The 12,379-nt window shown below is 35.2% G+C and overlaps 1 protein-coding gene across 1 annotated transcript; it reads left to right on the plus strand.

The window, feature by feature from the left end:
• The first annotated feature begins 2,880 nt into the window (after positions 1 to 2,880).
• LOC145639371 (coatomer subunit alpha-2-like) lies at positions 2,881 to 8,703 on the plus strand. Its single transcript, XM_081690600.1, has 3 exons — positions 2,881 to 3,388; positions 4,302 to 4,796; positions 5,306 to 8,703. Exons 1-3 carry the CDS (start codon positions 3,181 to 3,183, stop codon positions 8,245 to 8,247), a joined length of 3,645 nt encoding a protein of 1,214 aa, XP_081546726.1. The 5' UTR covers positions 2,881 to 3,180; the 3' UTR covers positions 8,248 to 8,703.
• Positions 8,704 to 12,379: the final 3,676 nt, after the last annotated feature.

Raw genomic sequence — 12,379 nt, forward strand, 5'->3', positions numbered from 1 at the left:
TGGAAGGTGAGAATGGAATGTAATAATGTAAGAAGAGTATGTAGTATGTAGTAGTATTTATAAGAAAAAGTTACGTGAATGAGACAAAAATAAATAAAATTATATTTCAAATAAAGAAAAAAAAAAAAAAAAAAGGGGTATAGCATGGAATTAAATAAAATGGTACTAGAAGAAGATGTGAAGCATGCAATGCAAGTTGGAAAATAAAGAGGATGGAGGAATTTGGGGTGGACTTGAATTGATTTATGGGGGAGGAGTTTGGTGGAGTACGGTACTAATCGTAGGTGGGAACCAGTTAAGGTGATTTTATTGCTGACGATTAAAGCAACTTCTTTTTTTGTTTTCAAAGAAAAAGGCGTGAATGTGAAAGCAAATTACGGAGTATTGGCAAATAATAATAAACCTGTATGCGATTGTCTCGGGTAAATGTTTGCTTCCATTTTGATTTACTTTGTCTTAGATGTATTTACGTAAGGTTTAGTCGTATGTAACTGAAAAATAGACGGGTGGATAAATATGAGATTTAATTTTTGATGGAAATATTGATAAAAGTTTCTTTGAAAGGATATTAGACGATCAAATTGAAACATCCCAAAAGAAAGTGAAATTAGACAAGGGAGAAAATGTACATTGTTCAAGTAAAAATGCAAACATGAAAATGATATACTTATCGCATGGAGTCCAATGTGTATTAGGACTTCAAAATTATGGGTTTTGCCCTTTTTGGGGTTAGCAAAACTATATTGCTAGTTGCTAACATACAACAAGTAATAACATGTCAACAATGATTGTCAATTAATAGTAATTAAAATCATAGTGTAAAGATGATAAAGCAATTAATGGTAATCAACCCACAATAATCATTCACGACTTGAATATAAAGATAATCAAGTTGAACAATTGCTTAAATAGTTAAAATCATAAAGAAAGTTACCTCTCTTATCAAATTACAACTGGAAAAGAATTTCGCTGGATTATATCAAGACACTAGGTTAAACCCCGTGCAAATGCACGGTTGTTGAATAATTATGATAATAATATAATTATATAAAAATTAATGAATCGATTCCTCAGGTATTAAAGTGCATGAAATATATTAAAACAATTAAAACATGTGAGAGAAAATATTTATAGTTATAATGTGCAAGTTGATATTTTAGGAAGTTTATTTTAGATTTTATATATAAAAAAAAGGTCATAATCTAAATGCAATCTTTATTTATATAATAACGATGTTATTTAGAAAGTACTTTTGGCAGGAATTTTTTTAATAATATGTTGCCAAGTGTTCCTACAGGATTCGCTTTTAGTAGTATGTAATTGATTGATTAGGTCACCAAATTATCGTTATAGAAGTAAAAAGTAAAGTTCAATATGAAATCAAATTATCTTATAATAACATACTGTGAGATTAACAATTATAACTTTTTAATATTTAAATGTAACATAATTTCACCAAAAAAACTTTATTGGTAAAGAAACAAGAAATAGTGATTTTTTTTTTTTTTTTTTCTACTCTTTTCATCATGACCCCTAATTTTTCCAACTAAAAAGTTAATGGTAAAATGTAAATGGTTGAAATGACTCTAAAAACTTTTTCCACTTTTTGAAGTCAAGTGCATGCCTTCTTGTCCTTGAAATTCCTAATATGAAATCTCAGAAAAATTCAAATGTTGACTATTTGACTATGAAAAAATTTAAAATTTAGCTACCATTGAAAAAATATGATGTACTACGTATTAAGGGGCAGAAAATTGGTAAACTTACTAGTTACTACTAAGTGATTGGACTTACTTCACCACCGAAATGAGCAATATGGGCCATTAATCTCTTAATGGACTTTATTTTAAGGCCCATATTCTAATTTTGGGCTTCTGCGTCTGGACCATGACGCTAGTTTCTTTTTCGTTTTGGGGAAAATTTGTGTTCTTCGTTTTGTGAGAACAACTTTTGAGATTGATTTTGTTCTAAAAAATTGTTCTTACCTATCAATAACTTTTATGGTATTATTTTTAAATACTGGTATCATTTTTGGTGATTATACATAAGATAATTAGGGTCATGGAATATTTTGTTATATTTATTTGTGAGCGAATCTCACACCTTAAAGCTTTACAACTTCTCTAATTCTTGCGAGACAATGATACTTTTGGAGATGGATGGCATCGAAACAAAAGAATAAATCATCACATGAGGTCAATACCATATATTGTGTACACGATGCTGTAGGTCATGTTCGAGCATGTAATGACAAAATTAATGAAATTTGGTCTAATCAAGTAAGCACTACATGATATATGGGCTCGAGTCATGCTTGAGTCATTTGAAAATTATGGTAAGACAAGTCACGTAGAGTCGTAGATAGTAGGCTATGTAGGATCATACCTTACTAATTCTAAACTCAATCGATCTTAGCACGAGGTATGAACTTTAGTCATCTTTTGAGTGACATTTCGTAAAAAATGATTAATAATATGAAGTTTTACACCAATCTCAAAAAATTGAACCATTCAATCAAATGTCTTACACATCTGCCTTAAAAACTGTGAACTTTTCATATCATGATGTCACGTGTTCCTTACCCCTTTATTATCACTAACTTTTTCAGAAAACAATAACCAATCGCATTTTCCTACCCATTTATCTTTCTAAATAGCCATCTTCATTTTAACATTAACATGGAGACCAACAATAATTTTCAAAATTACCAAGAAAAAACTCTTACTTTACACATTTACACGAGATTAAATCTAGTTCATTTCTAAAGCACATCGACGCATCGTGATATACCTCGATAGAAAAATCCGAAAACGTCCCTATAACAAACAATTACATACCCCGCGCATCCAGACTCATAACCAAAACTGGGATCGGCTGTTAGAAGGTCCAAAGCCAGATCTATAACCTCCTTCTTCTTTCTCTCTCTTCCTCATACTTTCTCTCACTAGAATGTCGAATTCCTCCTAAATCACCTCCCATTTTTCGCCATTTTTACATTAGATCTGAGTTTTCAAGCTCAATCTCACATTCTCCTTTTTCCTCAATCAATTCTAGGGTTCCAATTTCAATTTGATCCTTTAATTCTTTCAATTTCGATCTGAATTCACCAATCCTTTTTTGATCACTTCTGCAATTTTATGTATTGATCGCTGTTCTTCTGGAAATTTGAATTGAAGAACAATGTTGACGAAATTCGAAACGAAGAGTAATCGAGTGAAGGGACTGAGTTTCCACCCGAAACGTCCATGGATCTTGGCGAGTTTACACAGCGGTGTGATCCAATTGTGGGATTATCGTATGGGTACTCTCATTGATCGATTCGACGAACACGATGGTCCGGTTCGAGGCGTTGATTTTCATAAAACTCAGCCTCTTTTTGTTTCTGGAGGTAATCTTATCATCTTTTGAGTGTCGGCGAGTTTTAATTTGAGTTGTTTGATGTTTAGATTGATGTACATTGTTTGATTGAGTTGAGGATTTTGCATATTTGATTCACTGGTTGTTTAATTTGATGAATTTGATCATTTTTGTTCATTTTAGTTTAGATTTGATTGTATAGTATAGTGATTGTTTCTGGATTTTAGAGATCTATTGATTTGATTATTTGGATAGACCTGCATTTGTGTGATTTGTTGGAGTTAACGCGATGGATCGTAAACGAGTTTTGATATGGATTCGAGCTGCTCGTATGTGTGATTGATGAGTGTGAGTGATGAGGTGTGTTTATATATATAGTGTGGATACTGCTTTTGTATTCGTATCTGATTACTGATGTGCATTGTATGAGTGAGGATCTGCGTGCTTAAATCCGATTGCGTTAGGATTTTTGCGGATCAGTAGTTTGTTCATTGATCAATGGCAGCTATCGAGGCATCAGGCATGTCACTGCTTCGACTTGGCTTGAAGTTTATGAATCTTAACGGATCCGAAGATATGGTTGCTGGGCTGTTTACATACCTTACCAATTGAATGGTCTTTCATTTGGGGTATCAACCTGATCTTTGTAGGAATGTAGGGAACTTCTTACACTATTTAATAACCAGGACATTGTTTTAGCCTGTTCTAAATAGTTAGTGTTATTGAGAACTATAATTAGTGCATTGTCTTTACTTTATTGTTCAGGTATTTGCATTTATATGATGGATTCTGTTCTGTGACCGGCTGTGTTGGTTTCTTACTTTCTTGTGCAATGTAACCTCTGAAATAAATCATCTTCCCCTGCCCTTTTTGGATTTCCTTTTGTTATTTTTCTACAACTCATTGATGTATCTTTTGATATACCTTATTTGACGGCTTTGCAGGGGATGACTATAAGATTAAAGTGTGGAACTATAAATTGCATCGATGCCTATTTACTCTTCTAGGACACCTTGACTACATCCGTACTGTCCAGTTTCACCATGAATCTCCTTGGATTGTCAGTGCTAGTGATGACCAGACCATAAGGATATGGAATTGGCAATCACGTACTTGTATCTCTGTGCTGGCGGGACACAATCATTATGTTATGTGTGCCTCCTTTCATCCCAAGGAAGATCTAGTAGTTTCTGCTTCTTTGGATCAGACAGTTCGTGTTTGGGATATTGGTTCTTTGAGGAAGAAAGGTGTGTCTCCTTCTGATGACATCTTGCGTTTGAGTCAGATGAATTCTGATCTGTTTGGCGGTGTTGATGCTGTTGTTAAGTACGTCTTGGAGGGTCATGATCGAGGAGTTAACTGGGCTTCTTTCCATCCATCTCTCCCTTTGATTGTGTCTGGTGCTGACGATCGTCAAGTTAAAATCTGGCGTATGAATGGTATGGATGTGAACGGTTTAAATTCCTTTTGTTTAGTTTATATTTTTAAAGCTGCAGATTTTATGTGAAAATTTTGTTTGGAAGATAATTTTGTATAGCAGAAACTCAGAAAGCCATAGCTATGAGCCTATGAGTGCGCAATGTATTGTCAACTTTGAACTTGGAAGTTATAGTGTAGATAGTGGTAAATTATTTCACTGAACAATACTGTGAATTGGAAATTAATCAGCAACTCCACATTAAAAACTTATATATAACCAAACACAGTATTATGGCTAGGTCTGGCCTTACTTTATTACCAGGAACCTATCATTTTTATTTTTATTATATTTGTGTTTAATGACATTGGAGAACATACTAGAAGAATTTATCATGAATCATTAACCCAATTCACCACCCATCAAAAAGAAGTTTTATATAGTGGTAGTATTATTATAAGCTGTTCCCTGATCAGTTCTATCTATAGTCTATATTTATGCAAATTTGGATGCATCTTGTGTGATGTGCAGATACCAAAGCTTGGGAGGTGGACACCTTAAGAGGACACATGAATAATGTTTCTTGCGTTCTCTTTCACACTAGACAGGATATTATTGTCTCAAATTCAGAGGACAAAAGTATTCGTGTCTGGGATGCCACAAAGAGAACTGGCCTCCAAACATTTAGGAGGGAGCATGATCGCTTTTGGATTTTGACAGCACATCCTGAGATGAACCTTCTGGCTGCTGGTCATGACAGTGGAATGATTGTCTTTAAGTTGGAGAGAGAGCGCCCTGCTTTTGCAGTTAGTGGTGATCTCGTATACTATGTAAGGGATCGCTTTCTTCGGGTTTTTGAGTTTTCAACTCAGAAGGATAGTCAAGTCATTCCCATACGTCGACCCGGTGCCAGCATACTTAACCAAAGCCCAAGAACGCTTTCTTACAGTCCAACTGAAAATGCTATTTTGATTTCTTCTGATATAGATGGTGGATCTTATGAACTCTATATAGTACCAAAAGATGGCTGGGGTAGGGGTGATTTGGTACAAGAGGCAAAGAGGGGTCTTGGCTGCTCAGCGATTTTTATTGCTCGGAACAAATTTGCTGTATTGGAGAGGAGCAGCAACCAAGTGCTTGTGAAGAACCTGAAGAACGAGATTGTGAAAAAGGTTGCCCTTCCTGCATTGACTGATGCTATATTTTATGCAGGAACTGGAAACCTTCTTTGCAGGGCTGAGGACAGAGTGCTGGTGTTTGATCCTCAACAGAGGTTAGTGCTTGGGGAGCTTCAGACTTCTTTTGTTAGATACGTTGTCTGGTCCAATGATATGGAAAGTGTTGCTTTGCTGAGCAAACACTCCATAATTATAGCCACCAAGAAGCTTGATCACCGATGCACACTTCATGAAACCATCCGTGTGAAGAGTGGGGCCTGGGACGACAATGGTGTGTTTATCTACACAACTCTTAATCACATAAAATACTGTCTGCCTAATGGGGATAATGGTATCATTCGGACTCTTGACGTTCCACTGTACATCACAAGAGTGTCAGGGAACACCATATTTTGTTTAGATCGAGATGGGAAAAACCGTGTTATCTCAATCGATGCAACTGAATATTATTTCAAGCTATCACTTTTGAGGAAGAGATTTGACCAGGTAATGGGCATGATTAAGCGTTCTGAGCTTTGTGGCCAAGCAATGATTGCCTATCTTCAGCAGAAGGGTTTTCCAGAGGTTGCTCTTCACTTTGTGAAGGATGAGAAAACTCGCTTTAACCTGGCCTTAGAAAGTGGTAATATAGAAGTAGCCGTTGCTTCTGCTAATGTGATTGATGACAAAACCCATTGGTATAGATTGGGGGTTGAGGCTCTTCGTCAGGGTAATGCAGACATTGTGGAATATGCATATCAAAAGACAAAGAACTTTGAGAGGCTGTCATTCCTTTATCTCATAACTGGAAATATGGAGAAATTGTCCAAAATGCTGAAAATTGCTGAAGTGAAGAATAATGTTATGGGTCAATTCCACAATGCTCTCTATCTGGGTGATGTTCAGGAGCGGGTTAAGATTCTCGAAGCTGCTGACCATTTGCCTCTTGCTTATATCACTGCCAAAGTCCATGGGCTAGATGAGGTTGTTGAGCGTCTAGCAGCTGAACTTGGGGATAACATTCCTGAAATCCCAAAGGGAAAGTCACAATCTCTCTTGAAGCCACCAAGTCAGATAATTTGTGGTGCAAACTGGCCATTGTTGACAGTCATGAAGGGAATGTTTGATGGTCTTGATTATGCAAGAGATGCACAGGATGAGGATGCAGAAGTTGCAGAGGATTGGGTTGAGGCCTTGGAGATTGTGGAGGACTTGCAAAATGGAGATATTATTGCTGATTTGGATGATGAAGAAAGAATACATGACAATAATGATGATGAAGTAGGATGGGAAATTGAGGATGATCTAGACCTTCCCGAGGTTGAAACTCCTAAGGTGACTAGCAACGGGCGTTCTTCTGTATTTGTGGCACCTGCTCCAGGAATGCCAGTGAGCCAGATTTGGACCCAAAGGTCATCACTTGCTGCTGAATGTGTTGCAGCTGGCAGTTTTGACACTGCTATGCGTTTGCTTTCCAGGCAACTGGGCATAAAAAATTTTGCTCCATTGAAACCACTGTTTATTGATCTATTTTCTGCCAGCCATTCTTACCTGCTTGCCTTTGCTTCCGCTCCTGTGATTTCTTTGGCACTGGAGAGGGGATGGACTGAGTCATCCAGTCCTAATGTGAGGGGTCCACCTGCTCTTGTTTTTAGTTTCTCTCAATTGGAGGAAAAGCTTAGAACTGGTTACAAATTAACAACTGCTGGGAAGTTAAGCGATGCTCTGCGTACCTTCACCAATATTCTTCATACAATTCCATTGATAGTGGTTGAATCAAGGAGAGAGGTTGATGAAGTCAAAGAATTAATCACCATAGTGAAAGAGTATGTTCTGGGCTTGAAGATGGAGCTGAAGAGGAGGGAGCTTAAAGACAACCCAATTCGACAGCAGGAATTAGCTGCCTATTTTACTCACTGTAACCTTCAGGTGCCTCATGTGAGACTTGCATTGCTCACTGCTATGACAAATTGCTACAAAGCAGGAAATCTGTGCACTGCTGCCAATTTTGCCCGTCGACTCTTGGAAACTAACCCCACTGTTGAGAACCATAGAAAGACTGCACGACAAGTACTCGTGGCTGCTGAGAGAAACATGAAAGATTCAACACAGTTGAATTATGATTTCAGGAATCCGTTTGTTGTTTGTGGGGCTACTTATGTACCTATTTACCGTGGTCAGAAGGATATCTCATGTCCTTATTGCAGCTCCCGCTTTGTGCCAGATCAAGAAGGCCAGATTTGTGCTGTTTGTGATCTCGCAGTCATTGGGGCAGATGCATCTGGCTTGCTTTGCTCTGCTGCACAGGTAAGGTAGGACGATTGGCAGTCTGGTTGGAGCTGTTTTACTTTACGATTATAGGACTGAATTTCCTAGATGCAATTTCTGCAAAAGAGGTAGGAAATCGAAAATGAGTCTAGTTCCCTTAAATGTCCGGCCATTTTACATCTTCTTTCTAATTTTTTTCTCTGTCACATATTTTCATACCTTGTCTCTGTTTTTAGTTGTTTTGAGTCTCGACTGTGATTTTGTGCAATAAACCATGAGAAATTCTTCCTAGGCTATTCTTTGGATTCGAGAATTAATATCCTGTGGGCAGGAATTAGGTACCTACTACTAGTTGTACCAAGTTTGAAGGGTTTATTTCAACTTTTGTTGTCACAATAGATTCTTTTTCATATTATAGTTACTGTTATATTGCGATGTATTAATAGATTTTGTATATTTTTGATGAAATTCTTTTTCTAGTGGTACTTTATATGATTATGGACAGTTGAAGTTTTTGTGCATTTCTGTCATACCATATGCTGCCTAGGATTTTATCATTTATCAGTTGAATTAAGTCTACATGGGAAATGGAGTAACTGAGTAAGCTGTACGTATCCTTCAATGGCGGCAAATCCTTTGTTCAGATAATATAGTTTTGACCACCTCCATGTTTGTTTGATTTCTAAACTCTAAAGAGTGATTTTTAAGTATGTATGGCTAAACATTTCATAACACTGGGCACAGTGCTGAAGCACAGCGTGCTTCTGAAGCCATTTGGAGCTGAAATTGTCGCATGTAGCGAATTTTGCTACTCATTTTAGTTGCATCGTGTCGAACCTTGACATAATGTATATGAGGTGTACGGTTGTATCCTTGTATGTGAAATAATACTAGGGGAGTATTAGAATTATATCCCTGGAGTATTTTTACATGACAATACCAATATACCATCACGGCATCTCCTAATCTTTCAGTTACAGGATTACAGTTTACAGCAACTTCAAACCGCTATTGTCCATAGAATTTGGGGCTATTTTCCATAGAATTTAGGCTCGATACCTGAGATTCAAAATGTGTGAAGTCTCATTTTAGGTTCAAGGCCACCGGACGTGTTTGGATGAACCATTTATGTACTGGACTTGGTAAAACAGAGACGAATGTAACAACTATTTACTAAACACTTTTACGACTATGTAATACAAGAAGCTAGTCCAAGCAAATCATACAAACATGAAACAACTAACCTTTTGTCGTCAAACAACAAATTGGGGACCTGAATTTGGGATTAGGATGCAACTTCGAAGCTACCAACCCCACATTATACAATTCCCAAACGAAATGCAATTTTTTGTCTAGAAGTCATTCCATTATCCTTTACAAAAGCACTAGTTTTTAAGAAGCCTATAAAAAGAGCCTTTACATTTTAAACCAAATGATAATGATAAAACAAGAAGCTAAGAGTTAGGTTAGGCTCTTGTTGTAAAGGTCATGTGTGTAGGCACGTGGCTTTATGAGCCAACTTATTTTATACCTTAATTCATACACTGTGACAGGTAACACCCAATACCCCAATTATTTACCTCAAAGAGTAAAACCCTATCAATTCATATTATATTAAACTTTTTTTTAAAAATACAATCTTTGTTTCATTTTACTGGTAACAAATGAGATTTTTTTTTTAGACATCGGATCAGCGCATCGTATGTATGACTGGCTACAACATATAACCGCTTGTAAAAGAACAAAATAACTCTATAACACTGGTCGAGGAACCCTGTAATACTAACCAAAAATCCCATATAACACTACTACTAACCAAAAAGCCCATATAACACTACTCGAGTAATATGTGTAATACTGACGAAATAACCCCTATAATATAATCTCATAATGGTATGGGGTGACCGGCCACATATGAGAATATTTGTAAACCGATTTGTAAATAAATAAAATAAAAGTAAGAAATACTCCGCATTTATCCTTTTTTTTCCTTTCTTTTATTTATTTATTATTATTAATCCGTATTAATTTATACCAGTACTTGTATTGAGTAACTCTCTTGATGATTGGGAGTTTGGGATTTCTTCACATGAAGAGGGCCACACTATGGTATTATGTGAGAGTATAAGATAGGAATGTGGGGTCCATTTTATGATTTTTATCATAAGGGGACCATTTTTATCACAAAATTCTGCCAAATAATGAGTAGCTGAGAGTTTAATTGAAAATAGTTCAAAATTTTTAGGGGGAGTTAAAAGGGACTGAGACATATGAACAGTAGTTTCCATTAATGGATACTATGTTTGGTTATAAGTTCAAGGTATACTTCTTATGCATATCTAATGAAAACAAAGTTTGCTCTTTCATTCAATAGTCTAGTCTTGTTATTCTTTGCTCTTTCATTCAAGAGTTTTGTTATACTCCTTTTGTTTCTTATTATTCAACTAATTCAAGTATATGATGAATCTCTTGAGATTTCCTGGCTTAGCTAGCAAAAGGGTTGATTGGGATTATCTTTATCTAGCTTCATGTTAATAACTTAGTGTTATGACTAATGAGACAACGAACTAGTGTGGTTAATGAAGCTTGACATTATCTTCTATTTAAACTTTATATGAGAATAGTAAATAGATTATACACTAGTCTGATCATGAATTTCAAGGTCAGTTAAATGTAACAAACTAACACAACATGATATCGAGTTTAATTATTTTATATATATGATCCCTTTCATGAAAGCATACTTAATTTGTACATTATCAAGTTTTATTTGTTTAAAAGCTTGTTTTGTTCTAAATCATCAAGAGCAAATAAAAAGTTGGCATGCAAAAAAGTATTACATATATATTGGAATGAGTAATAAAACAGTCAAAAAATAGCTGAGTTAAGTAACCAAATTTTTTTGCCTTTTATACCCAAAAGAGGAAAGAAGATAAGGGGGGGTCGTCTTGGGGGTGGATCAAGATTTGAGCAGCTCACAACGTCTTTAATATAAGTTGATAAAAAAGGTACAAAAAAAAAGATATAAAGAATCTAATCAAGCTAAGGAGAAACACTAAGAAAAAAGGGTTTTAGGATTCTTCAATTAACACAATATAATGCTCAGATTGGAAATTTGCAATTTGCACTTGAAAGGTTGATGTGTATACATTGCAGCCTTTTTATCCAGCTGTTTATTACCCTAAAAAGATACCACAACCAACAACACTCCATTTTCATTGTCGTCTACTATCTCACTTTGTATCTTTTTTACGGAGTACATCTTTGATTAACCTATTTGATACGAGATTTTGTTACTGTGTATGAATAATATTGTATTGTATTAGATATTCAGATTAATAAGTTCATGTTGTTTTGTATAAAATGTTTGTAAGAAATCGAGCTAGTGCACGCGTAATTTGTTTGATTAATCCTTGTAGTATGAAGTATCAAATTAGCATGAAAGAAATCTGATAATTTACTTCTTGGACGTTAATTAATAAACTTGCACCATAGTCGACATGCATGCATTTATGTCACTCAATAATATGTACTTAGCACTTGCATATATGACTAGCAAGAGCCTAACAGTAGATACAGTACAGCTAGCTCAAGAACATATACTCAAGTTAAAGTTAGGTTGGATGTATGAATCTTAAGGACAATATTAATTAGTTGTTGCTAATTACGGATTAAGCATTTGATTATATTTGATATTATTGTTTTAAGAGATTATGAAAGTTGAATTAGATGAGTCTGGATTCATAGGAAGTCTTCGTTTCCACGAAATTTCATACTATATGTCACTTTACAATATGATTAGGATTACTAGTCACTTTACATTTTTACAACCAAAGAGTAAAAGCCAATTGTATGCTTAGTTTATAATTTGCTCTTTATTTATGAATATCTCTTTGTCAAATAAATAAATAAATTACGGAGTATAAACCAATTTCAATGGTATACAGTATACTCGATATTACTTAGGGCATGTTATTTTGAATTGGTAGTAGATCATTAAATGAGATCATATCATATCACAAAGTTGATTCTCATAATTCAAAGTGTTTCGTTTATTATGTATTGGAATTAGATTATTAGACGAAATGTATATATCATAAAGTTGATACTCATAATATTTTATCAACATAAAATGTCTTTGTCAAGGGTCAAAAATTGGTCAAACACTCAAATAATATAT

Source organism: Chenopodium album, chromosome 7, assembly GCF_948465745.1.
Source record: "Chenopodium album chromosome 7, dcCheAlbu1.1, whole genome shotgun sequence".
Classification (NCBI taxonomy): Eukaryota; Viridiplantae; Streptophyta; class Magnoliopsida; order Caryophyllales; family Amaranthaceae; genus Chenopodium; species Chenopodium album.

Bases quoted from the DNA above. Each gene is read 5' to 3' on its own strand.
- LOC145639371 (XM_081690600.1), top strand. From the start codon at position 3,181: ATGTTGACGAAATTCGAAACGAAGAGTAATCGAGTGAAGGGACTGAGT. The intron at 3,389-4,301 runs GTAATCTTATCA...ACGGCTTTGCAG, and splicing joins GCCTCTTTTTGTTTCTGGAG to GGGATGACTATAAGATTAAA. The intron at 4,797-5,305 runs GTATGGATGTGA...TGTGATGTGCAG, and splicing joins TAAAATCTGGCGTATGAATG to ATACCAAAGCTTGGGAGGTG.